The following is a 25,484-nucleotide window of genomic DNA, read 5'->3' as shown; positions in this document are numbered from 1 at the left end:
GGGCCCTGACAATCAAGTTCCACCTTCTCAACATTGTGGCTGCAAATTGAAGTTTCCCTACTCACAGAAGAGGGGCTGGCTCAGTGGAAAGGCCAGGCTGTGAGAACACAGAATCAAGGTCTAATAATGGCTCCTACACTCAGCACAAGTTAATACTTCAGCTTTAAGACTCAATTCCCAATTTTTTAAATGTGAATACGTACCTACTTTGCTAATTTGTCCTCACCGCACGTTCATGAAACACCTAGCACAATAGGGACATAAAATTTTCTTTGTCATTACAACTGTGTCATGAAACAGGTATGGAATCTCCCTGCCACCGTTTCACGAGAGAGACGTAATAATGCAGCTGTCCCTTCCCACTTGCAAAAGGAATGGGAAAAGGAGTATTCATAATCCAAATACTGCTAATGTGGGGGCCATTTATATTTAAAAGTAAAACCTATTATTTTATATAATTCTTTTTCAATATATTCAAATAAATATTTAACCTTAAACATCTTAGGTTTGCAGTAGTGTGACTGTTGCCTATCTTATCACGATGGTGTATCAACAGATTCATGGGACTCCCATGATCAGAATTCCCTTTATTTCCTTCTATATTAATGTCCTCTTTGTAAACGTAACCACCAGACTGCACCTGACAGATAACAATCAAATAAGTGTCTTTTCAGTAACAGCCATAACTTTGGAATCTAAAATTCATTGAAAACTATTACCTCCCAGCCTCAACCCATATCGATTGCTAAATCAATACAATGAAAAACAAGCTTCAGAGGTTTCTCCAGATATTTAATGCAAGATGCCACGTAGTCACAGTCCAAGAGAGGCGGTTACCATTAGGGGAGTGATAGCCCTACTGAATGAAACAAATCAAAATACTGTGATACAGCTACAAGCCTTATACAGATGTATTTCTGTTCTAATTATAATGTAGCCAGTTTGATAAATAAGGTTGCCTCTTGTGCTTTTTGCGTACTTTACGTTATATACCTTATAGATGAGACAGTCAACCTGACTGGTTTAAGAGCTCTAAAGAGTATTAAAGAGCGTTATTTTTACTACAGACCATTTTTTTTTCCAATTAAGAATAGGAAGACACAGCCTTTGGTATAAATAACTTATTCCCATGACCGTATTTAAAGGATATCATCAGTGTTGGTTGTCAGTTGTGCAATCTTTTGGTAAGGGGGTAGCTAGGGCCTCTTTGCTCTCAGTGAGTGCTCTGGGCTGATGGATAAACACACTGAACTTAACACCCTGGTTGTTGGCAGCTCTGACAAAACCACTATTGGCAGTCATTGTGATGGCTTTTAGGGTGTCTCCTGTCCCAAAAATCGTTAATGAGCGGCTGTTGATTTTTGAACTGGACACTAGTTTCAAGGCACGCTCAGAAGGCTGGTCTGGGACCACGTTAATTCGCTTAATTAGCATAGCAGCCCGCTCTCTCTCCCCGGGTCCTCCTAAGGTATCTAGGATAGACTGAAAGTCCTTGACGGCAGATTCGCAGGCAAACAACTCCTTGTCCTTCATAAATGCCTCCAGCTGTGGCAGAACCTGCTCTTTCCTCTCTTGCTCTGCTTGTTCGGTGAGCACTTTTTCTCTGAAGATAAAGCGGCAGCCTCCGTAGCTGAGGGCGGATACATATGTGATTAGAGTAGTAATGTCCAGGTTGGCTCTTGTGCACACGTCAACCTTGATCTCCGTTGGAAACGCGACACTGGCTAGGATGTTTTCTCGGTCTACTCTGGTCACCCGCAAAAGTTCGGGGCCATCATCGTCTGATTCGCTCTCGCTGGCCTGGAGCTCCTCACGGGGCTCTAACAGAGAGTTCACAGCTACTATGTCTCCCCTCACAGATACACCCATTTCTTTCAGCTTCTCGGCCATGGGGCTGGAGACACTGTTGTAAAATGCGAAGACGATGTGAGGGTTGCTGTACTGCACCGGCTGCTGGTGACTGGCCTGGAGGAAGTCTTCAGCCTGCTCAACGATGCTTTTGTCGCCATACTGGCCCCGGCCCAGCCAAATGTTATGCAGAGCTTCAGCCTTCCGGCCAATGGCTTTCACCCAGGTATGACCACCATTGGCAACGACATCCACCACAAGGGTCTGCTTTTCACCCAAGGTGTCTGTGTAACCAAATACATGGAGAACGCTGACCACATCTTCCAGGTTTTCTGCCGATTCCACGATGGCTCTTAGGTGTGTCAGGTTAGTGCTCTGTAAATGGGACTCCTTAATGGCTACTTTCCCAGCTTCTACCTTCTGTAGGAATTTTAATTCTGCCTTCAGTTTGCTGCACAGCTTGGCACTACCTTCGATGCCACCTTTTCTCGACCTGGAGAGTGACTCTGCTCTCTTCATCAGTTCCTTGGCTATGGCGATCCGCTCACAAAGCATGGAGTGTGCAGACATGCTGACAGCATTATGCCTTTCCTATGAAAAGAAACAAATCAACCGCAAGCAATTCTTCACTCAGGATTCTAAGACTTCATTCGGACCACAAAGATTATGGAGGCCGGGTCTATGAACCTGGGATTCTGTGTGTCTGATTCTGGAGTGACTCCCTCCTCTGAGAGCTAAGGAAAGGATGATAGCTAGACTTCTGAACTGCTCCTTACGTCCGCTGGGTTCTAACACTCTTTGCGCCTTCATTTCTTCAGCTTGAAGGTCATGGGATCCACAGTATATCCCGGGTTAGGATAAAACGCAGGGGGCTGGCAACCTGCTACATAAGGAATTCCCTTATAAGCAGCCTTACTGTTCGGTTGTCGAGAAATTTTAGTGGAAGAGTCAAGATAAAAAATGATTAAAATAAATGTATCCACACAGACTAGCTGGTGAACAAACTGTCCAAAACAGGAGACTCTCCTCAATTGACCACGCTAACCTTCCATGAGTGGGTCTCCTTCAACCTGCTGCCTCGTGATTTCCCAGGGGCACACGGTACACACGCCCAGGAATCCAGACCGCCTCGTACCTGCATGTGACGTCAACCCAGCCCATTTCTAAAGACCGAAGGCGCCCACCAACTCGGCTCCCACACCCACTCCGAGGAAAACGCCCGAAGACAAACTCCACGGAGCAGCCCGCGGCGGCCCGGGCGGGCGGGCCTGAGGTCGGCGGGGCCTTCCGGGCGGGCATCCGGCCCTGCTCGGTCCACCTGCACCGCTGGCCCCGTCGGGCAGTCTCGGGCTCCAAGAGGCCCCACAGCCAGCGCCGGGACGGAGGCGCGGGAGGAGAGCGCTCGGCGGCTCGGCGCCCGCCACCCGACCCGCCGACCCGGCCCAACCCCCTCCCGGCCTCGGAAGGGGCGCCCGGCTCCCCCACCCCCTCGCCCGTTCCCCGGCTCCTCACCGTCAGCGCCCAAGACTGCGAGCGCGAGCAGGCGGGCACGTGCGCGCGAGGCCGGGACCCGTCGAGTAACCTCACTGGGCAGCCCCTTCCCCACTCGGGCCTCAGCTGCTGCTCCGCCGGCGCGAGCTCCGCCTGCGCCAGCCCCGCCGCCTCGGGCTTTTCCCGCGTCACGTGGCCCCGCGCCGGGTGACGCCGAGGCCGCTATTCCCAGGCGGCAGCGCGGCCTCCAGAGCGGGGCTGACGCTAGCGCGGCGGCCATGTTTGTTAAGGGAAGAGGCTTCTTCTATTCCCGCCGCGAGGCGAGCGCGGGGCGCGCGACCGCCTGGCCCCAGGAAAGATGATCTCCCACTGGGGCACCAGCCGCTCGACCCCAGCGTGCCAGGCAGGCTGAACCCGTATCCTAGCATCTAATCATGGTTAGACTTTGCCTGGCGCGGCAGTCGGTGCATTTTGGTGGAGAAAACCTCCCGATCGCGCCCACCTCCTCTCCGCGGGTCAAGTACACCGTTTTGCCATCAAGCTCAAACCCCTACGAGTGCCAGACAGTGGTTGTCGTCTTAGAAAAAGTTTGGCTCATTTTAACAGAAAACTGGCTGGAGAGGTTTGTCAAAGGTTTCACAGCTGTTAAGTGCTGTAGCTGGGATTTCTGACCCCACCCCAAAGCACTTGCCACTGCGCCACCACGGGCTCTCCATTAGAAAGTGTCATTAGAGACGCGCTGCCTTTCTGAAGAGGGCAAAGGATTGGTGGCTGGCTTCTGAAGGGCTGGGAAATTGATATTAGCTTTAGTAGAGTGTCCAGAGTCACCCATAAAGACTAACTTTAAAATTTTAAGAGGACTTTAAAATTAATCCTATGTCTGCCTGCTCCTTTCCTAAACCTTACTTAAATGACAGGAAAGGAATAAACCCACAAGACTAAAAAGAACAAGAGATGATTGCACATGAGATATGTCGATACATTTTTCAAGACAAAGAGCAATAATGACACTTATTCAATGCTTATTATGTGGCAGGCATTGTTCCAAGTGCTTTTCAACATATTTATTCAATCCTCTGAGCCTAAAAGATATGGTTTAGAGTTAAGTCCGCCAGAGAGGTTATTTGAAGCCAGGAAGCCTCTCTGCGGAAGTAGTTAGTAGACTACAGATGCCTGGAAGGAAAGGAGGCGGTGAGGAGGGGCTGAAAATGGGCATTGCTTACATGTTGTGTAAGGAACAGACACCAAGTCCTCTCTCCCGTCCTGTGGAGCTGGGACAGTTACCCATCCTTCCCCAAGCGGAAGTCGAGTTTATGAAGACAGGGAATCAGAGGGGTTCCAGACACATTATGAACAGAGTTTAAGCTTTCGTCCTGAACAGTAAAATGCTGTCGGCCCCTTCTCTGCCCCTCACGGAACGCTGGCACTCCTGTCCCACTCCTCTCATCACCCTCTCCCTCAAACCCTTTTTCTCTGGAGAAACAGAGCAAATGAAAGACCACAGAGAAATGGCTTATAGGTGCTGATATTCGGCATCCCCCAGTAGGTAGGTTTGGGAGTCACACACACAGAACTTCCAAACATTTTTCTGTTTGGAATCTAAAGGAAACAGAAAGCAGAACAAAAAAAAAATTTTTTTTAAATATCTTTAACTAGCCTCCTCAGATAGAAGATATTTCAGCCATAAATCAAAGAAGAATTCTGTTTTTAAAGGGGAGATAATGGAGTATAGGAAAGACTTCTTCAAAATTAAAAATATCCCAAATCTTAAAAACATCAATAGAAAAGAAGAGAGTAAAAATCTACTAAAAAGTAGATTTAAAAAAATAGGTGAAAAATATAGCAAAAACAAAAGGCTCCAGTATCCAATTAATAGGAGTTTAAATGTGGAGACATTTCTTTCTAACCTAGAATTTTTAAACCCAGCCAATCAAGAGACAAGAGGAGAAGAAAGAGTTTCAAAGACGCAACCAGCTTGGATTAGAGCAGAAAGAGAGGGTTTCAAGAAACTTCTTGGAATGGTGCTGGGGGAGAGAGGCTGCGAAGGGTTGGGTGAGAACTGTCAGATTACCTTGTATCTGACAGTGAGGAAAACTGTGCAGAGGGTTTAGCAATCCCGTTAGGGGGGAACTGGCAAGAATTAGTGATAGCTACAGAGAAAACAAAGCAAAAAAGTGAGGAAAAGCAATCACAGTATACTCACATACCCCTAATAAAAATCTTTTATGCTAAACATTGTGATCTAATTAAAGCAGAAGGGAAGAGAGGGTGGTATAAGAGTTCTGAATTCTCATCTTGCAGAATAAAATGTTTATATGATGGCTGACCTTCAGGAATCCAGAAATAAGCATAATAAGCCTACTGTTTTGAAATATGGGAGTACCTGATGGAATACTTAAAATGGGAAAAGTGATGAAACTCAGGGACAGGGCCTTTGATCAAGTGTTAAAAGTTATCTAACTTTTAAAATAGGCTCATGCTTAGGAAGCTGTCACTTACTTGGCAGGCAGGTATTGCTGGTTCGCTAATAAGGTCCTTGAGAGCAGGGTCAAGGGAGGAGTCTGAACTGAAGGAACCGTGTGAGGCAACGTGACATTAATACAGGACCACTGGACTGGGTTTCAGGAAATTAGGATTCTAAACCAAAGGAGTTACCAACTCTTACATGTTCTCAGGCACTTCATTGAGTATCAGCTTGTGTTTCTTTACAACAGGGGCTCAGAGCTTGCCTACATCAGCAAGGAGACGCGTGATAAAGAGGTGAAGTTAAGGCTTAGAGTTGGCGGTTTCAGTCCATGAACATAGTCGAACAATAGATGAAAAATCCTTTGATCACCCTTCTCACCTAATCAGTACCCAATAAGCCAGCACTGGATAATTATAAAGATCAATATTACTTTTCTTCCTTATTTCCCTTTCCTTTTCAACTCCCTCTTCCCCCCATGTGTGAATTTTAAACATTTCCATGTTTCACTGCTAATAATTGTTTTGCAAACTTGGATTCACGGTTCAGTTGAGGAACTGGAAGAGAAAAACAAGTGGAGGCAAATTTTTTAAGAGAAGATACAAAAAAATTGGACCAAAAATGGAGAGGGGACTGTATATTAGGAGCATTATGATACTTAAATGAGATTAAAAGAAGCTAGAATCCACTGGCTAGAAATGACAGAAGAGTTGGAGAACATTCAGGGATGCATAATGGGTTGTCAGACCAAAAACTTGAGTTTCCCAAGAAATGGAACAAAAGGGGCCAAGTGAAAATTAAGGTCAATGAAAAGAACAAACTGAGAACCAAGGGAGTTCTAGGCAGCTTCAGCTGAGCTAGGCTTTGTACTTAATGGGGCAAAGAGGCAAAGAATAGAACCTGGACACAGATCTGCTTCAGCTAATTCTTCCTCTCTTTATTCCATAGGACTTACTGTGTTAGCACTCAATAAGAACCTCCACGTTGCTTTCTTTTTGTCCTAAATAAAAATGCCTTTACTCTTCCCTTCTTTGATTTGTAGAATTTTGGCATTCCTCTGGTTTCTTAATATGAGACATTAGAGAGAGCCTAAGCAAATTCAAAGGAGCTAAAACTTATGGGGTACTTAACCATTAACCTTGCCAGGCCTTTCACTTGCATAATCAAGTTTAGTCCTGAGAAAACACTCTGAGATAATTACTTTGTGCAGTCACTTGGCCAGTTAAGTGGGACAGTTGAGACCTAACTCCAAAAACCATTCCTTTTTAACACTAAGTTCACCTTCTAGCGTGCTGGATTCACAATGTACCAAGAGCCGACGAGGAGAGACTGTTATGTTAACTGAGGCGTTCAAGACAAATGTCTAGAAATAGGTCAAGTTGGTATTTCCCATCTCCCATCATAACGCTTCAGCCACTTACAGGGGTGTTACAGTGACAGTGGGTAGAACTGGGAATCCTGACAGACATGCTCCAAGATAAGGCTCTTGCCTAAAGAGCCTAAACTTGGCTAGATCATAATCAAGATCTTTAGAGCCACATTTAAATCACAGAAATGCCCGCGATCTCTTTGTTGGTAAGAACAGTGACATTCATAAACTCTATGCTCTGTGAGCAAGACTAATGACATGATCTCTCTTATCCTACAATGCCTTAAAAACAAAAAAAGAAAACTAAGTGCTATGCCTTCACATATAATGAAAACAGGCTTCAGGTACCCCATTATCTGCTTGCTTCTATGAGCCTTAATTTGCAGTGAAGGTTCTGATTACACTGAGATTACATGAACGAGGGAGAGACTTAAGCCATAATTTTGACATTTAAGTATTAGTATTTTATTTCCAGCACTCACGTTCATCCTTGAGTTAAAAAGATTTAGTAGATTCTAGGGGGCTCTTTTTAAATACATGTACCTACTTGCGATGGGAAAACCAACAGGAACTAGCGCACCATTTTTTACGTATGTACACAATATATCTCCTATAGGAGACTGTTTGGCTAAGCACTCTTGGCAGCTCCAGCGCAATCTCACAGAGCATGCTAGGGTTTCACCGACACACACTGAATGGTGCCTGAAAAACATCTATGCTTCCACCTTGTCTCAGAATCCACGAAAGTCTGCAGATTCTCCCAGCTCTAAAAGCAGTGATGTTTACCGAAATCAGCATTTTGCTTTACTGAAGCAGACATCTGACAGCAAAGAGAGTAACAAGATTTGACTTAACCCAAACTGCATGAGGACTAAAGACAGTTTCACCATTCTGCTTTGTAGTTTCCAGAAATCAACTGTGATGAAAAGCAGGATATAACTATGTTAAAATTTTACTAATTCCTAAAAAGCAGGAAGTTGAATTTAACGGTTTATTATGATTTATAAGTCTCATTTTAAAAACATCAGTCCATCAAACCATGTAGAAATAAGTATGCAAAAAGTCTGCAAAACAAAAACATACTTTAAACATGTTTAAGTAGAGAGGTTATCTGAAATTCCAGATTTTCAGTCACTTCATTGTTATGCAATGGCAGCCAAGTAATCCTTAACTTCAGTTGGAGTCAGCCTCCTAAATCCGGCTTCATTGCAGATTCCAACTTCTATGTTATCTTCTGTCATCTGCCCTTCAAAGCTTTCCTGATCAAGAGGGAGGGAAAAATTTCAATTTTCTAAGCAGTTAATTATACAATCACTACAAATCCAACTGTTAGATGTTGAACTAACCTTTAGGGTTAATATGGCTGTATGAATGGCATCTTCAAGTTCCAGATCTTCATTATATCTGAAGAATTTTTTGGAAAAAACCCAATGATTTACGGCACTATTAACATTATTTATGACTATGTAAACACAATGATAGCAACAGCGTAAGATTTCTTAAACATCTAAAACACTCTCAAAAATATTAAGTTACAGATTAATTCTTTTTGTCACCTCACGGAGCTAGCTGCCCCCAGATAAGAAATTGACAATTATTTGGTGTGCGTTCCCGACATCACGAAGAGTGTAACCCTAACATGAGTTTATTTTAGGAAACTTCCTTAAGTATAAACATTTTAATACAATCAGAGTGTGCTGGCGATATTATAACAATTTATAAAAATGAAGCAGAGAAATCAGACTTCTGCTAAAATTTCTTATGTTTTTTATGTTTGGAAGACTCACTAATATGTAAAAGGAAAAAAAATTGCTCTAAAACCCGAAGCTTATTTAAATTTACCAATTAATCCCGAGTCTAAGATTTTTAAATAATCTTAACATGAATATTATGTGAAAATGTACTGAGAAGGTTCATTTGGTGGTTAAAATCAATTGCGAACTCTTCCCATTCAAAATGTAGGACATTTTTTGGTGGGCTACAATAATGCTGAGTCTAGAATACAGCTGGAAGTAAGGGAGAGCAGTCTGCTGTGCTGGCAGGACAGATTTTTACACATCGCCCCGCTTTTTATCAAGTACATACATCACAACTTTAATCCACCATCAACACCGGGTTTGGCTTCACAATTTTTTTTTTTGTAATCGTCAAAATGTAAGCTGTTATCACTTACATCATTTAAAAATTTTCCTCCCCAATTTTTTTACTCCAAATCCAATGGTCTTTTTTTTTTTTCTTTGAGTTAGTAGGAAAAATGAAGTAAAAAAATAAAAATAATATTTAGGAAAAAAAGCATGAGAATGCAGGAAGAGAAGTTCGTAAGAAATGAATATTACCACTTAATATATTGAAGGCTGGGGAGCCAGAGTAGAGAAAAGTTTGTTTGTTCTATCAGGTAAATAGGCTTGAATACACAGTCATACAACAAATTTGTTTAGATTCACGGTATTATTTAAAGAGAGCTGAAAACTGTAAAGTAAGTTTGCTAATGAATCTAGTTTTATAAGCCCACCTTTTCTCAAGGAAAGTTTTCCCATTCACATAGTTCTTTCCCATTGCTGTGGCTTTCCAGGCAAAGTAAGCTCCCTAGTCAGGAAGGGAAGAGGAAAAGAACATTTTAAATCATTAACCTAATTACTTAGGATGCTGACATTTATGTCTCAGTTCAATAATTTCGTCTCTACCTTCTAAGGTCACAAAATATTTACTGGAATGCAACGGAATACACCATAAAATACGTTAGTGAGATAAATAACAAAAAGGCATGAAGAAACTTTTGGAGGTTATGGAGAAGTCCAGCATCTTCACTGTAGTGATGGTTTTCTCAGGCATTTACATACATCAAAAACCCAACAAACTGTACACTTTAAATATGTGCAACTTATTGTACAAAATTTATGTTAAAAAAAAAAGAAACTGAGGTTAACTCAGAGCAAATAATCACAAATAATATTGTAGCTTACTAGGACTGAAGGGCTCTAGAAATCTGTCATATATATCTGAAAAATGGTGACCAGTTCTTCAGCAGCAGCAACAAATAAATTAAAAAGACACAGCTTTGCATTAAAATTTTTCAAAGGTGTTGATATTTTGTAATCTAATGTTGAATGAAAGCAGCAGCAGTATGTCCTATATAACATGACTCATCTATTGAAAAAATACATACACACACATACACACAGACACTGAAAGAAACAGACAAAACCTATTTTAAAAGAACCGACTGCCTTTTAGACACAACAGGGGGAAAAGGGCAAAAGGTGAAAGCTGGATGCCAGTGACACTGGCTCTGCTACCCCCAGGAAAGGGAGGTAAGAGGGCATGTCACTTAGCTTCAGAAGCTCGGATATGGGGTAGCGGACACTGTCAAAGTTCCCCAAATACTTAATTTTTCTGATTTAAGTAACAACCAAAAAAAATTTTTTTTTTTTGCCCTTTCAGATTACAAAGCTAGTTTGAATTGAGTGAACTTGCCATTATCTAGTGATCTATAAACTATGAAAGATCAGTTTCTAATCACGAGTTTCTTCTTTCAGGTCTCCTCACAGCAAACATGAGTGACAGATGTGAGATACGTGGAGGAGTGGTACCCTCTACAGACACCTGCTAACCTGAACACCAATCTTCTGCTTTAGAGCAGACAACTCACCCATCTTGCAAAACATCGAGTTCAAGATGGACATCAATATTTGTACAGGAAGAGTCACACTGAAGTCAGCCCCAAGATTAAACTGACTGCAAAGGGCACTGCCCCCACCCAGACCCTTACCTTTAATTATAATTTTTTAAAAGTAAAAGAATTCCACAGATTTAAAGAGACTTGATAACAACTATTTCAACTAATCATTCAAAGTATGTGAAGTCAAGCAACATACCAGAAGAACACGGGGGGCAGAACTAAAGTGGCTTCCTTATCAGAAGACTGAATTACCAACATTTTAAATGTGCAAGTGAATATATACTACTTCTAAAGCCCAAATGAAAAACAAAAAGAGAAAATACTCTAATTTTTAAGCTTTTTATGGCTTCTATTTTTACTAGATATTCAAAGAGCCCTTCGACAAATCCCTCAAATACATCTAATGATACTTACAGATGGATCTGACTGAAATAAATATGGTCGCCCCTCATTCCAACCACAAATAAGTAAAGAAACTCCAAATGGACGAACACCACTGAAGAGAGAGAAATGAAAATTACTTGCCATCTTCATGGTGTTAAAGTCAACCTAAGCTAAGAATTTATTAATACCCTCAAGTAAAGCAAGTGATCAGGTAAACCGAATTAGACTTCTAAGCTCCTTAAAAAGTATTTAACACCATTCTAAACAGATCAATTCAAAATGAATTTTCTTTATGGTACTGAGAAAAGACAGTCAAATCATTTTGGTAAATGGAGTGATACAAACATCAGGGTTAATAAGTGTGGAGTAACAGTGTCCTAACAAAATGACACATTTCAACAAATGCAGCTTTTCCACTGGCTTTACAAATCAGCAGCTACCTCATCCGTGTTCACACCCAAGCTGAAGAACACTGGAATTAAATAAATACGGATGTGTCAAAGAGTTACTGCTTTCATCATGTGCTTACAATCATTTCTGGTTAGAAGATAAATTTGGAAGCAGCAATGACTGTCTGCCCATACAGAAATGTTTTAATTACTAGCAAAAGGACTTTATCTAGAAGTTGGTTTCTGCTACTATACGAACAGCAAGAAAACATTCCCATTTTCTCTTTAAAAAAATATTTCGGGTCCAGTTAAGATCAGAAATGTTCATCATAGTGATTTTCTCCACTGATTAAGGAAATATAGGAATACTAAGCCCTTTTTAAAAAAATACGTCTACTCATAAAATGATTTTTTTTCTAATTCATGACACATTTAAAGTAATAAAATCAACCTACCCTGACTGGGTGTATTCTTGCATCACGGAAGCTACTCTCTGTACCAGCTGAGCTGTGGGAATGGGCTCTTGGTAAACAAGATAGTATTGTTGAGCTAGTTTTCGAGCTCTGTGCACAAGCACTCTGACAAACAGAAAAGAAATAAGATTTAATTAAAATTCAGATGCTTTACTATCTAAAGACTCGTTCTCCTTCTGTAGGCATATACCAATAGCACAAGTTTGACATGTATCTCTAATAGTAGCTCTTCGCTCTAAGTCAGTCTTGTTCTTAAATCTGATTATGGTTAATTTACAAGAAAATATCAGAGCATCACTGAGGAGACAAACCATAGATGAACAAGAACAAGGCAAAAGGAAGGAAACTATGGACTGGGGGGTACCCATTAGCTTAGCAGCCATGGCTCTAGCGTATACAAGAACTTTATATCTCGCCACAGCGTCTTCAAGATTGTGCGCCCCTTATCCCAAGGGCAGGCACCTTGCCTTCTTATATTTCACTCCAGGCAACAGGCTAATACGCACACACACACGTGTTCAGGCATATGTTTCTCACTCTGCCTCAATCTTGTTCCACAGATTGGAATTCAAAGGGTACCTTCCAGAGATGAATGAACAGCATGAAACTAATTATAACTTAAAAAAATGTAAAATTTGTCAAAAGTGTAACAATTAAATATCCTAGCAAGAGAAGCAGGATTTACCTTTGCCTGCTCGTGTGCTCATCCGAGCTCTGCACATTAGCCCTCTGAACAATACTCCTGTGGTGTCAGTTTATTCTGTGAGTGCTAGTACACTGCAGTCTCCCTTCCGTGCAGTGGTAACAGGATCCACTGTAGTGAAGCCTGATCACATGCCAGTGACACTGGTGCTTTTTCTAACTCATGAAATTTTGGCTCTACCTATCTTACTCCACAAACTCAAGAATGAAGTAATAATACTCCTTTTGCTTCTTAAATGACAAACAGAAAGCTGCCAATCTCTTTAAACCTGCTGGCACCCTGATGTAACAGGATTACTCTCTTCCTGTGAAATATCAAAGGAGTGATTATATAAACATCTGGATCCACACTGGCTGTCATACTCCACAACTTTCAGTGGCCTTTTGAGAATTCTGTCCCTTTGCTAAAAACAGAAGTAAATAAAATGAGGTTAACTCTGGATGGTATGCTTTCTTTTGCTGTCTGATAACTTTAAAAATATATAGTTTATTATAACATGTATTGCTTTTGTTGTTTTTAAAATACATTTAGAGAACAGCAAAGCCCTTGCTGAGCCCTTGGATGGTAGAAGAGGTATTATGATCAGAAAGGAAAACCACTGAACAGAGATGAGAGGGGTAAGTATCCATCTCCTCTTTTACGACTGAGTGGCACTGAGCTCTTCTCCTTCAAATAAGCCCCAGTCTGTCTCATACTAGCAAACTAAGTTCAGCTGCCAACGATGAGAAGTTGGGAGATTAAAGGAAAAACATCCTTTGATTTTTCTCCTCAAAGTATAGATTACAAGGAATTCATGAGATGGTGAGAAAAAGAATAAAGGGTACAAGGTACCTGTAATCTGGGCCCATGCCGCTATACACCAAACCTATATGCTTGGTGATTGGTTCCACTTTGTGGACACTTCGCTCGTCATACAAAATGGATTTCTGTTTCTTCTCAGTTGCCAAGACCACACCATTTGCAGCTTTAAAAAAAAGAAGACTTAAATGTTATTTAAAGACTCTGCTTCAACAGTTTTCTAGTTGCGGAAGCATTTCAGCCAAACCTTTATTTCTTCTTATTTATAAAAGCTTTTCTTCTGGATTTCTATATTAAAATTACCCAAGGAAAGGTAAATCAACTTTCCCTCAATGGTCATCTGGATTGCACTAAGAAGTCCCTCAGCTAAAGGTATTACACAACTTTTCTTAAGAAAGAGTCCATATGTTTTAAACTAATGGAATTCTGCCTACTTGGCCTACTGTTCTTATAATCTGAAATTTTACAACCAATGATATGTTTTTTATAAGTTATCTTATGATTAACCTTTTCTAAGTTATGGAAAGAAAAAAACTGCCAGAGAACAGTGATACATATCAGTGGAAAAAAACAAAAGAATACTCAGTTTTCTGAATAGGAAAAACTATTTGTGGGTTATCACAATAGATAAAGGTGCGATTATTTATTTTGAAAAAAAATATTCATCTTCTTTGGCTTATTACTTTCTTTAAACATCAAAATACTGTAGATTAATAAAAAGAACTGTTGGGACTTCCCTGGTGGCGCAGTGGTTAAGAATCCACTTACCAACTCAGGACACAGGTTCAAGCCCTGGTCTGGGAAGATCCCACATGCCACGGAGCAACTAAGCCCGTGCGCCACAACTACTGACCCTGCACTCTAGAGCCCGCGAGCCACAAGTAGTGAGCCCATGAGCCTAGAGCCCGAGCCCGTGCTCTGCAACAAAGAGAAGCCACCGCAGTGAGAGGCCTGCACACCGTAACAAAGAGTAGCCCCCGCTCGTTGCAACTAGAGAAAGCCCGCGCACAGCAACAAAGACCCAATGCAGCCAAAAATAAATAAATAAATAAATTTATAAAACAAAAAAACCCAAAAAGAACTGTTAAAAAATTATGCTGCCACAGCTATTTACTTTTACATTAATTACCTATTAATTCCAAAAGAACACATTATGACAACTAATAACAGGAATCTGAAATGAATGAAGCATTTAATTACCTTTAATTCCCACTGATGGGGCTCCTCCAGCTACAGCAGCCAATGCATATTCAATCTGGACAAGTTTACCAGATGGGCTTAAAGAGAAACAAAGGTATTGCTAAATTCACATTCCCAAATACTTATTAGAGGAACACCTCTGAGAAAGGGCAGGTAAGTAGGCCAAATCCATTAATCAAGCATCAAGGAATAGCTGGGCTTCGAAAATTTATCATGAAGTTGTACGGAAACTAAGTTTATTCATGGTGTAACATTAATCTCTTTCCTTAGGTTGTTTTTTCTTGTCTGCCCTTTAAAGCAGCATCATTACTGTTGCCTTTCACCACTTACCAACCTTGTGACTTTGGGCAAATTACTTAACCTCTCTGTGTCTCAGTTTTCTCATCTGTAAAGGGGATAATAGGAGTATAGTAGTTACCTATGAATATTTCAAAGGTTGTTGTGAAGATTAAATGAAGTGATGCCTTTTGTTCCTGGCACAAAATTAGCAGCAAGCAAATACCAAAAAGTAATATTATTAAGAACAGGTATGTGTCTGTTAAATACCAAATAACAGCAAATAATCCATGTGGGTGGAGTTAAACATTTTATAAAGCAAACATGGCCTAAGACATAAAACCTAGATATCAGTCACAACAAAGTATCTGCTATATAATACAAAACTATTTCGAGATGCCATGAGCTGGTTATACTTAACATTTCTGGTTCCATGAGTTTGGCAGCCAAATGCTACTAGCTAGGCCCAAACTGTCTTTTTAGGTCACATTTTATTTCAACCTAGCTGTTGAGTTAGAACAAATACTATAAACGTCAACAACCTTTCTATTTTATTGACAAAGTCCTTGAATGAAAAGTAATTTGTCCAAAGTGACACACAGCTAGGTCCACATCTCCAGTCTACTACTGAAAATATAATCTTCAGTTTCAGAAGGTCATCTGTTTTATCTTCACAAAATTATAGATATTCTCTTTGTCACTCAAGTCTCAACTCACACCATCCCATCTTGCTCCAGACACACAACTACTCAACATTCAAAAACCCCTCTGACAAGCTAATCCCTCTGTCTGCAATGCACTTCACCACTGTCTGGTGAACTCCTTCCAAGTCATCCTCTAATCCTTAGTAGAAATGTCACGTCCTCAGGGAAGCTGCCCTGACCACCCAGACTAGGTTGAATCCCACACACTCATACCTATACTGTCCTATGCTTCCTCTTTGGCTAAGATTCATCATACTTGAATTATTTTTTCAACATTTACAAAGTGTAAGCTCTGTTCAGTCAGTACTCCAACACACAGCCTATGACCAGGTTCATTTGACTGACAAGACACACATCTAGACCTATTTAAGGAATAAGCCTAGGGGCAGCAGTTTAAAGACTGTTAAATGACAAAATTAGCTGACTTGAGCAGAATAACAGCAATAAGCATTTACATTTTTTAAATTAGGCTGTACTTGTTTTCCTTTAATGGTCCCTATTTCGATAATCACATCATGACTTTCTGGGTCCATCCAGCTTTCAATTATTCTTCAATACCTAGTTCAAATACCTCTGGGGACATTTTAAAGGATTAGGTAAACTTAAAAGTTAGCTTTTCTTCCGGTGCCATAATCACACATGTACACTTCTGTCATCGCATCTTTCTGTATGAAAGCTCACGAACCTGGGAGCTCACCGAGCTATCAACCATCTTTGTATTCAATCTTGCCGCTACCCAATTCCAAAGCACCAGCATCTCTACCAGGGATAACTGAAATAGCCGTCCAACTAGTTTTCATCTTTTCCACTCTTATTTCCCTTCCCCCACCCGGAGTTACTTTTGTACCATGCCATTCCCCATTTAAATGCTATAATAACTTCTTGGTTCACTTAACAATAAAAGCTCCTTACTCTGGCCTACAGGGCCCCGCAAAATTGGCCTGACCCATGCTAACTCTCTGCTCATTATACTCTAACACACTGGCCTTATCAGTTCGGTCCTTCTCAACTTTGGCACTTTCATACATGCTCTTCCCTCTGTCTGCAACTCTCTCTACCCCTAAATCTTCAAACAGTTGGCTCCCTTTCATCTTTCAGTCCCCCAGAACACTGGTGTTTCCTGACTACCCAATCTAAAGTTTTGTTCCTTCTTTCTCCCTCTCTTGATAAAAATTCCTGAGTAAAGGAAAAACATTCTTCAGAATGCATTAGTAGGCACCCATTTGATTATCCACTTATTGTCAATATCCCCAACTAAATGTAATCCACAAGAACACCTCCTATAGTACAGTCTCTTGTCATTCCACCTTTAGTAGTTTAACTCTGAGTACAACAGGCTGGAAACAAATTTTTTACTCTAAAACAGAAATGCACTATCATGTTAAAAAACAAAAGAGTGTGTTTTAATAAGGAAATTTATTATAGAAAGATTCAGTCCCTGCTAACATATGGTTGTTTTATGTTTCAGCTCCACTAGGATTACACTCTCTTAAAGATAAAGGTCCAGGTTTGCTTTGTTCACGAATATGAACAGTGACTACCTGGCAAACATTGCTCCCTATTGTTGTATATGATGAGACCTTTTATTAAAAGAAAGGTATTTTAGCATTTTAAGAAGACGTCGCACAGTAATGGGAAGTGTATTAAATTTGTCGTCAGAAAGAACCCAGTCTGAATGTTAACTCAGCTACTCACCTATGACCAGGGACGAGTTATTTAATTTGCCCGAGCTGTGGTTAGCTCATCTGTAAGGTGTTGAGATAACATTTATCACAGATGGTAGCCCAAAGAGATGGACTAAGCTCCACCCACACAGAAAGTCCTCAACATGTCAGATGCGGCCCGCCTTCAGCAGTCAGGTAAGAATACATTTTAATTAAACGGGGCATCACTGGTCTGTAGGAAAATGGGCAAACTGAATCCTTCCCCAGTCGATTTGTTAAATCCTCTGGTGACGGTTTTCTTACATTGGGAATGATGATAGCTTAACTCAAGTTTACTTTGAAAAATATATTTATCTACCTGTTCTAAAATTTAAAAAGCCTACAATCTTTTTCTTAAATAAATACATCCCCTTCCCAAAATAACAGCCAAAACGCAAATGTAGCCTAGTAGTTTGGCGCCTACAAAGACTAGAGAATAGAAAGATAAATAACGCTTTCACTTTCAGTCCTTAAGCTTCCAGTGGGGGCACCAAAGAAAACGAAAGCGGGAAGAGGTTTCGAGAGACATTAGTGCCAAATGGAGACTAAGACCCGGACCAAACTGTAAAGTTAGGGCTCTCCGAGAAAAAGAGCCCCCATAGGTCTGACCAAGATTCCGAGCTCCAGAAACTCCCGAATCAGGCCTACTTCGGTCAGGAAGGAAATCCTGAATTCTGAACGGGACACCCGGAGACAACTAATGCAAAGCTATCTTCTTCCCTAATCTCCAAAACTAAAGAAAATCCCTGGGTGAGGGCCTCAACCTCCAGCAGCGTCAAGGTCGCCCCGGACCCCCCGACTCGCGTTCCCACGAACCCCAGGCACTACTGCTCCCCAGGCCGCGGGAGGGCCCTGCAAATGACTTTGCAAAGTGGCATTTCCACCCCCGTTCCCTACTGGGCCCTCCGGAAGCACCAAGCCAGAGACCATGACGGTAAAAACCGGGTCAGCAGAGTTCCTGCAACCTCGGTTACGAGGAGGACCTCCGGGGCCCCTTCCATACCTGAATGTAGTCAGCGAAAAGCTGTAACCACGCTCCGCCATCTTTATCCGAAGACCCAGCGCACTTCCGCACACATGCGCACTGCGGCCCGTTTCTTTTCATTTCCCCTCCCCGCGCGTTCCTTTCCCTCTCTCTGATTGGAGGAAAGTCAGAGACGCTTCAGGGGCATGCTGGGAGTTGTAGTTCTAGGTGCGCGTTTGCCCGCCTCTGCGTGTGTGCGCGCATGCTCGAGGTAGGGGCGGGACCCAGCGGTTCGGTGGGCGTGGTTTACGGGAGCAAGATGGCGCCCGCCATGCTGATGCGGAAGGTTCTGCTGTGGCCCGCAGCCCAGGGACTCCTCCGGAACTTTTGGGAGCAACTGCAGCGGAAACTTCGGCAGAGCCGGCCAGGCTTTCCCAGTCCTCAGTGGGGTACGTGGAGAGGGGTGGTGGGGAGGGGACCCCAGGCAGAGTGGTGGGCACCGCTCGTGCTCTGCCCTGCTTCCGCGTCCTGATCTTCGGCCACGCGTAGGGGACGTTGTCCTGGACTTTCACTTACTTAGAAACAGGAAAAAAAGTCCTCTGAACGTCCCATTCGTACACAGAATGTAGCCAAAGCTCATTAACTTAGCATCAAGGGACGCCACTATCTAGATTCTCTTATCTTTCCTTTCCAGTCATCCCACCCCCTAAAGCAATTTGCTCTCTGTGGCGTTTGAGCTTTGTGAAGTTGAATCCGGATCCCATGTTTTCCCCGGAAAGTGATTTTAAAGGGAAGTGTCTTGGTTGTTAAAATCGTCATTGCTTTGACATTTACATTCCACTCGATTTCCAAGGTATCCCGAACATAATAATGATAATACCCAGGCAGTCTGAACCGTGAGCCTCCTATAGGTCAAAGCCTACATGTGCTTCCTGAGATAATCTCCACAACAATCCCATTAGGTGTCTCCACTTTTCAACTGAAGAAGTAGGCTCAGAAAGGTCTCAAGGTCACACAGACCTTCCAGAGCCTGCGCTATTACATCAGGCTACGCATAGCAATACTTTTAGATATATTGACAAGGAATACAAGTTGTTAAGTGTTAGACAGCTTTGTATATTTTTAAGAGTTCCTAAAGTCAAAAGAACTGTTGCAAGTCTGAGGAATATTGCAAAGAGAGGGTAAAGGAATCTCTCTGATTTTATAAAGAATTTTAAAAACAAAAGTGAAATGTTGATGATCACATAAATCAATTAATATTCTACAAAGAGTGATGAGCTAGTTCTTTTCCTTAGAGAACTGACGGGGATTGAGATTAAATATTATGAAGAATGAAGTGACTTAAAGGGCCTACCAGGATATGACTGAGGAGCTAACCCAATTTGAATGTAATATAAAAGGGCAATCAACAGTTATCTCAGTGCCAGTAGGAAGTGGATTTTGGAAATCTCAAGCTTAGATTTATTCATGTTTACTACTAAACCCCTGAGTTCTGTATTATGAGAAACTCTTGGTAGAATTTAACCGATTCATTTAAGCAGGTGCCACTAAGAAAAATTCTGTGTTCTTTAAAATTATGTGTGAGCTCTACTATATTTCAGTAGCTACTAAGGTTTCCTGTTAAATGCCTGTTGAGTGTAATATTTTATGTGTGCCTTTTGATATATCATTGTTGATTGTTAAGGAGAATGATACCTGTAAATGGTCATTTAGAAGTTAGAAACTGAGTCTGTATCTCCATGTTTGTTTTGTAGGACCAGCATTAGCGGTCCAAGGTCCAGCTATGTTTACAGAACCAGCAAATGATACCAATGGAAGTAAGGAGATTTCCAGCTTTTTGGAGAACATCTTTTGGATGGCAGCTCCCAAAAACAGACGCAGCATTGAAGTTAACAGGTGTAGGAGAAGAAACCCTCATAAGCTTATTAAAGTTAAGGTAAGATGGTGATTTTTGTGGGTGTGCTTTTTCTCGTGTCCACCACCGCATATTCTGTTGGTTTATTCACATAACCCATGAGTGAATTATTTTCAGATCTTACATGCCTACATTCCTCTGGCCTAAATTAAATACAATATTCTCGTTATGTATGTGTGTGTATCTACTGTCTTGTAGCCTAAGTCTTAGGAACATAGTCAAGGAGGGAGTTTAGAGTCTGGACAGAGGACTGGGTTGTTAAGAGTCTACGTGACTTTTGTATTGTGAGCTGTGCCAGTCCTGAGCTGTGTGATTTTGAACCATATATGAATAAACATTTTAACTATGGCAGACCCTAAAATTAAAGTCAGAAGCGTAGATCTATTCGATTATGGGGTTTTACTAGCCCTTACAGATTTATTCTGTTCTTCACTGTATCCAATAAGGTACTGTGAAGGAAAATCCTCAGACAAGTAATAAAAATAGCTAATATCTATTAAGTGCTAATGATGTATCTAAGCGCTTTACATGAATTTTCTCATCATATCCTCACAACAATCCTCCAGAGTAAATATTGTTTTGCTAAGTTTTAGGATGAAGAAACTGAGGCAAAAAGAATTTGCCCGTGGTCTCAGACTTAAAAGGTGAAGCAGGATTTGAACCCTAGCAGTCTCCTATTGAAGTCACATTCTTCTCTTGAAACTTTGTGTGTGTTCCTATCCTCAGACAGTTCTAGATCTCAGTGCTCTTCTTCCTTACCCTCCCCACCATGTCCCATGGGTACACTTTCTTCATTGATCTAGTAACAAAAATTTTAGCATTTCTTACCTTTTTTAAAAAAAAAATTTTATTTATTTTTGGCTGTGTTGGGTCTTCGTTGCTGCGTGTGGACTTTTCTCTAGTTGCTGTTGTCTTTGTTGTGGTGCTCGGGTTTCTCATTGCGGTGGCTTCTCTTGTAGTGGAGCACAGGCTCTAGGCACGTGGGCTTCAGTAGTTGTGGCACACGGGCTTAGTTGCTCCACGGCGTGTGGGATCTTCCCGGACCAGGGCTCGAGCCCACGTCACCTGCATTGGCAGGCGGATTCTTAACCACTGCGCCACCAGGGAAGCCCAGCGTTTCTTACCTTTGATTTGTTAATTTATGGCTTTAATAGCCGTGATTTGAGTTCCTGTTTACTCCATGGCATTCCCCAGCAATGGGGCAGTACAGATGGAACTCAAGGACAGAAAATGGACTTTCATGAGCCTCCACGTTCAGTATTAAACCAAACCCTTAGAACTTAAGCTCTAAAGTATTATTGAGTCACAGTTGGGACCAGATTTAAAATGTGCAACTGAAAAATACTTCATTAATTGAGGCACCAATAATTCATACAGTTTGGTTGAGAGAATTTAAGAGTTTAGGAATGCGATCTGTTACATGACTTCCCTGACTTTGTTTTTTCTGAGGGAAAAGAATATCTCTTGTCTTGTGCATTAATTTCCTTTGGTGAATTGTTTTCTGCTACATATAGTGTGTTATGCTGAGGGATTTGTTAGGAAAAGGGCACCAAGTGACGGTGGGTATTTTTTCCATACCTCGAAGATGGATGTGCGATCCAGTTTTCCAGGTATTGGAGTAAGATGAGAAGTCGGTGAGGCAAATGGTTTGCAAGGTTTTTTGTTTCGTTCAGAAAATGGAGTTCTTTTTGTCGTCTGCCTCACGGATGTTTGTAGATTAATCTTCGGAAGTGCTCAGAGTTTCTTTGATGTTCCCGTTTACTATTTTTCTTTATATTTCAAACCTACCTTTAGAACACAATGAAAGGACTTCTTTAGAGGTTAGAATTGTCTTATTAAAGTTGGGTAGACATTTAAAACTCATGAAACCCTCAAATTGTAATATATAGGGAGTTTTACATTAAGGAATAATCAGTGTTAATTTATAGGAAGAAAACTCACACCACATACCATACAGGAATTTGAATTACACTCTGATGACCAGGGGAAGCCAACTTGTAATGTGTTTATCACCTTGTTCTTCCCAGGATAGACTGAAAGAAAAAGTGAATTCCCTTTACCTTGGTGTCTTATTTAAGATGCTGGCTGTGTGGTTCACCCCAATGTGTTGATGGGCTCCTTATCAGATGTTTAGTTTTTGAGGATGGGGGAATGGAGTACCGTTTCACATAATAAGACTGTTGTATTTAAGTAAAAATGTACCAGATTCAAAGTCGGTAGACCTGAATTCTAGTCCCAATTTTTCTACTAATTCAAATCAATGTGTGTCCTCAGTTTCCCTGTTAAAATGAGGTTGAACTGGGTGGTCCTGTGACCTTGTGCGGCATGGACATTCCAAGAAAGTTTACATATAAGCCTCATTCCTGTCAGTGATGTGTGCGTTATATTGCGTCTTGTTAAAATGTTTTTGTTTGGTTGGGTTTTTTTTAAGAACAATATAGACGTTTGTCCTGAATGCGGTCACCTGAAACAGAAACACGTCCTCTGTGGCTATTGCTATGAGAAGGTGCGTAAAGAGACAGCGGAAATCAGACGACAGATAGGGAAGCAAGAGGGAGGCCCTTTCAAGGCTCCTACCCTGGAGACCATGGTGCTGTACTTGGGGGAGACACCCTCCAAGCAAGACCAGGGCAAGAGGATCATCGAGCGAGAACGGAAGCGGCCATCCTGGTTCACCCAGAATTGACAGCAAACATGTTTCTAGAGGATAACTTCACACAAGTCGTTTCTCCTGAAAAAGAGGAAGATTCTTTGTTTTTATGTTGGTTGTGTGCTTGTTTTTAAATCATCAGCATAGCCTGAAACATTCTTTATAAGCACTTAGTTTTTTGCGGGTAATTTGAAGAATGCATCAGGAGTAAAGTCTGAAAATGTTTGTTTATGCAGAGGCTCAATGGATTTATGTGTCTGTTTCTATTATACTATGAAGTTTTAGTGAACAGAATTTTCAGGACAGAAAAATGAAACCTAATTTAAAATTCGCAGCCAGAATTATGCGTCTGGGCTCTGGTTTTGTTTGTTTGCCACTGGTTTTTCTTACAAGAATACTTACACAAATGCTTTTGTTTAAGTAACACCTGAAAATAGGTTATTTAAATTCTGGGTATCGCTTTTTTAAGATGGTACATGTAGCAGGAAGAAAAAGTTCGTTCTGTTTGGTTTTTTCGTTTGTTTCAGCAAATTAAAATGGCCTCTGTATGGCCCTTATAGGAGACATGTTCGTTTACTTAGAAGTAGTTCTTGACATTTCGCATTAAATCAAGATGACATTCAGAATTCATTAGATGGCTCATGAGATCTGTAATTTGTAGTCCGGGGAGAGAGATCTTTTAAAGGAGATGTGAGTGAATTCAGTAGCACACAGAAAATGTGCTGAGGGGGTTGCCCTTGCATTTTCCTTCTAGGATGACCTTTTAGTTTATTTCACATTTCATCATATTTCTCTCTATAGCAATGGCCTTTTTAACTTAACGCAATTCATTTCATATTTCCGTCTCCTTCCCCCATTCCTGTGTCTACCCTGAGTCCAAGGTTTGCTGTTTCCTGCCTCGCTGAAAAAAATAATAAAAGTGAGGTAGCGTATTAAAACACAAAGTAAGAGAATTACAGTTGAATGGAAAATTAATGGATAAAATAAGATAAAGCCCAGGGATATATTCACAACAAAATGCATGCTACAGTAGCCTGAGTACTTACAAGAATTAGGCAGTGAGTTCAACCCTGAACTTGCTTTGCCTTGAAAAGGACGTCCATTGATAAGTCTCCACAAGACATAATCCAGAAGTATACCTCTATCCTGGTATTGAGGCCTAGGGTAAGTTTTGCCCCTGGGACTTCTGAGGACTCTGATGGGGTCATCCATGTTAACATTCCTAGAAGTAGAATGACCAATGTCATGTGGTACAGTACAGATCGATGATATATTGGAGTGCAATTCAGTGAGAGCAAATCCTTAAATCTTCCAAAGTACCGGAGTCCCAGTAAATAGCTCTTTAAGACTTAGCTCCACCCACACATAAAAAAACCAAATTCTGGAGGAATTGTCTGCGTATTCTTATTAAGGCAATCCTCTGCAGATACTGATTTTTCACTCTGACAAGCCTTAGAAATGCCTAGTGTCAAACTAGGTATACTTGGAATACCTAGCTTGGTGACAGTCCCCTCCATCTTCCTGTCTCCTTTAGCCAGTTCCTAGCAGATTGCCAGATGCTGAAGGTCTAAGCGTCTGACTTCACTGCATCTCCTAGCCAGGGTTCTCCTTCAAACCCTAATCATCTCTTTTCCGAGCTGTTACAATGCACTTTCCAATTACTGGTTTCCAGCCTTCTCATATTTCTCATTCATTTTAATAGTTTTTCACTTACAAAATTAATACATCACTATAGTTAATGAAGTAATGCATAGTATATAAGCGAAAAGTGAAGAATTGTTACTCCACCACTATGGAGTATATGCTTCTCAATGCCACACTCTGGTTTCTGAAACACTTCTGATCGTATCACTCCCTGATCAAAACCAGACTCCTAATGAAACCCTCTCTGGTGTCCTCACGATCTGTCCCAGTCTTTGTGCCCACCTCCCAACACAGCAAGGTACACACCCCACCCTTCAGTTTGTTGAAATCATAACCACGTGTAGCAGAGCTTGTGACGCCCTCCTCAGCACGCATCACCCCCCCATCCCCATTTGGGCCCACTCTGTCCCACCTCACTGAGTCTTCCTCTCAGACCCCCTTACTGATTCCTTCTCTTCCCCCTAACCTCTTGAGAGTGCCCAAGGCTCCATTCTTGGGGGTCTCATACACTGTTACGGCTTTAAACGGCAACTCTATCTTGACGCCTTCCAATTTGGGATGGGCCAAATTTCTGGCATGGGCCTCTCCCCTGAACTCCAGATTCATATTCAACTGTGTACAGTAAGCCCCCTACATACGAACCTTCAAGTTTCGAACTTTCAAAGATGCATCAGCGCGTTCCATCAGCGTCAGGCGTGAGTGAAATCGCAGCTTGCCGTCTCGTATTACTGACGATCCTTCAGCTCTACCATCTCCCACCTCCTCTCCCTCCTCCAGTCAGTAACTCTTCTCGCCTGTTCACTTGATGCCAGTCCCTGGATGCCAGCTGT

At 41.5% G+C, this 25,484-nt stretch overlaps 3 protein-coding genes across 5 annotated transcripts in view; 1 reads left to right on the top strand and 2 right to left on the bottom strand.

Annotated features, from left to right (window-relative positions):
- The window catches only part of C9H7orf25 (chromosome 9 C7orf25 homolog), a 175,940-nt gene extending 172,438 nt beyond the window's left edge, over nucleotides 1-3,502 (bottom strand). The window contains exons 1-2 of one of the 2 annotated variants that reach the window (XM_060020202.1): nucleotides 3,361-3,502; nucleotides 697-2,439 (exon numbers count right to left, since the gene is read on the bottom strand). In XM_060020202.1, coding sequence (XP_059876185.1) covers nucleotides 1,153-2,418 — 1,266 coding nt within the window. In that variant the 5' untranslated portion in view covers nucleotides 2,419-2,439; nucleotides 3,361-3,502 and the 3' untranslated portion in view covers nucleotides 697-1,152. Of the gene's footprint in view, nucleotides 1-696; nucleotides 2,440-3,360 lie in introns of those variants that run through there. The other variant, XR_011246590.1, reaches the window with a different exon arrangement.
- A 4,106-nt stretch (nucleotides 3,503-7,608) lies between these two features.
- Nucleotides 7,609-18,559, bottom strand: PSMA2 (proteasome 20S subunit alpha 2). 2 transcript variants are annotated; one of them, XM_060020199.1, is made up of 8 exons: nucleotides 18,485-18,559; nucleotides 14,799-14,875; nucleotides 13,632-13,764; nucleotides 12,080-12,202; nucleotides 11,266-11,347; nucleotides 9,685-9,758; nucleotides 8,519-8,576; nucleotides 7,609-8,431 (listed from the first exon to the last, which is right to left on the bottom strand). In XM_060020199.1, the coding sequence occupies exons 1-8, from the start codon at nucleotides 18,523-18,525 to the stop codon at nucleotides 8,315-8,317; spliced, it is 705 nt and encodes a 234-aa protein (XP_059876182.1). In that variant the 5' UTR covers nucleotides 18,526-18,559; the 3' UTR covers nucleotides 7,609-8,314. The 2 variants fall into 2 exon arrangements, with proteins under 2 accessions (XP_059876182.1, XP_059876183.1); XM_060020200.1 differs by lacking the exon at nucleotides 12,080-12,202.
- Nucleotides 18,560-18,734: 175 nt separating this feature from the next.
- On the top strand, nucleotides 18,735-24,473 carry MRPL32 (mitochondrial ribosomal protein L32). Its single transcript, XM_060020198.1, has 3 exons — nucleotides 18,735-18,894; nucleotides 20,200-20,381; nucleotides 22,792-24,473. The coding sequence occupies exons 1-3, from the start codon at nucleotides 18,765-18,767 to the stop codon at nucleotides 23,044-23,046; spliced, it is 567 nt and encodes a 188-aa protein (XP_059876181.1). The 5' UTR covers nucleotides 18,735-18,764; the 3' UTR covers nucleotides 23,047-24,473.
- Nucleotides 24,474-25,484: the final 1,011 nt, after the last annotated feature.

Source organism: Delphinus delphis, chromosome 9 (genome assembly GCF_949987515.2).
Source record: "Delphinus delphis chromosome 9, mDelDel1.2, whole genome shotgun sequence".
Lineage (NCBI taxonomy): Eukaryota > Metazoa > Chordata > Mammalia > Artiodactyla > Delphinidae > Delphinus > Delphinus delphis.
Note: the sequence above shows the minus strand (reverse complement) of the source record. Positions and strands in the feature narration are given on the sequence as shown.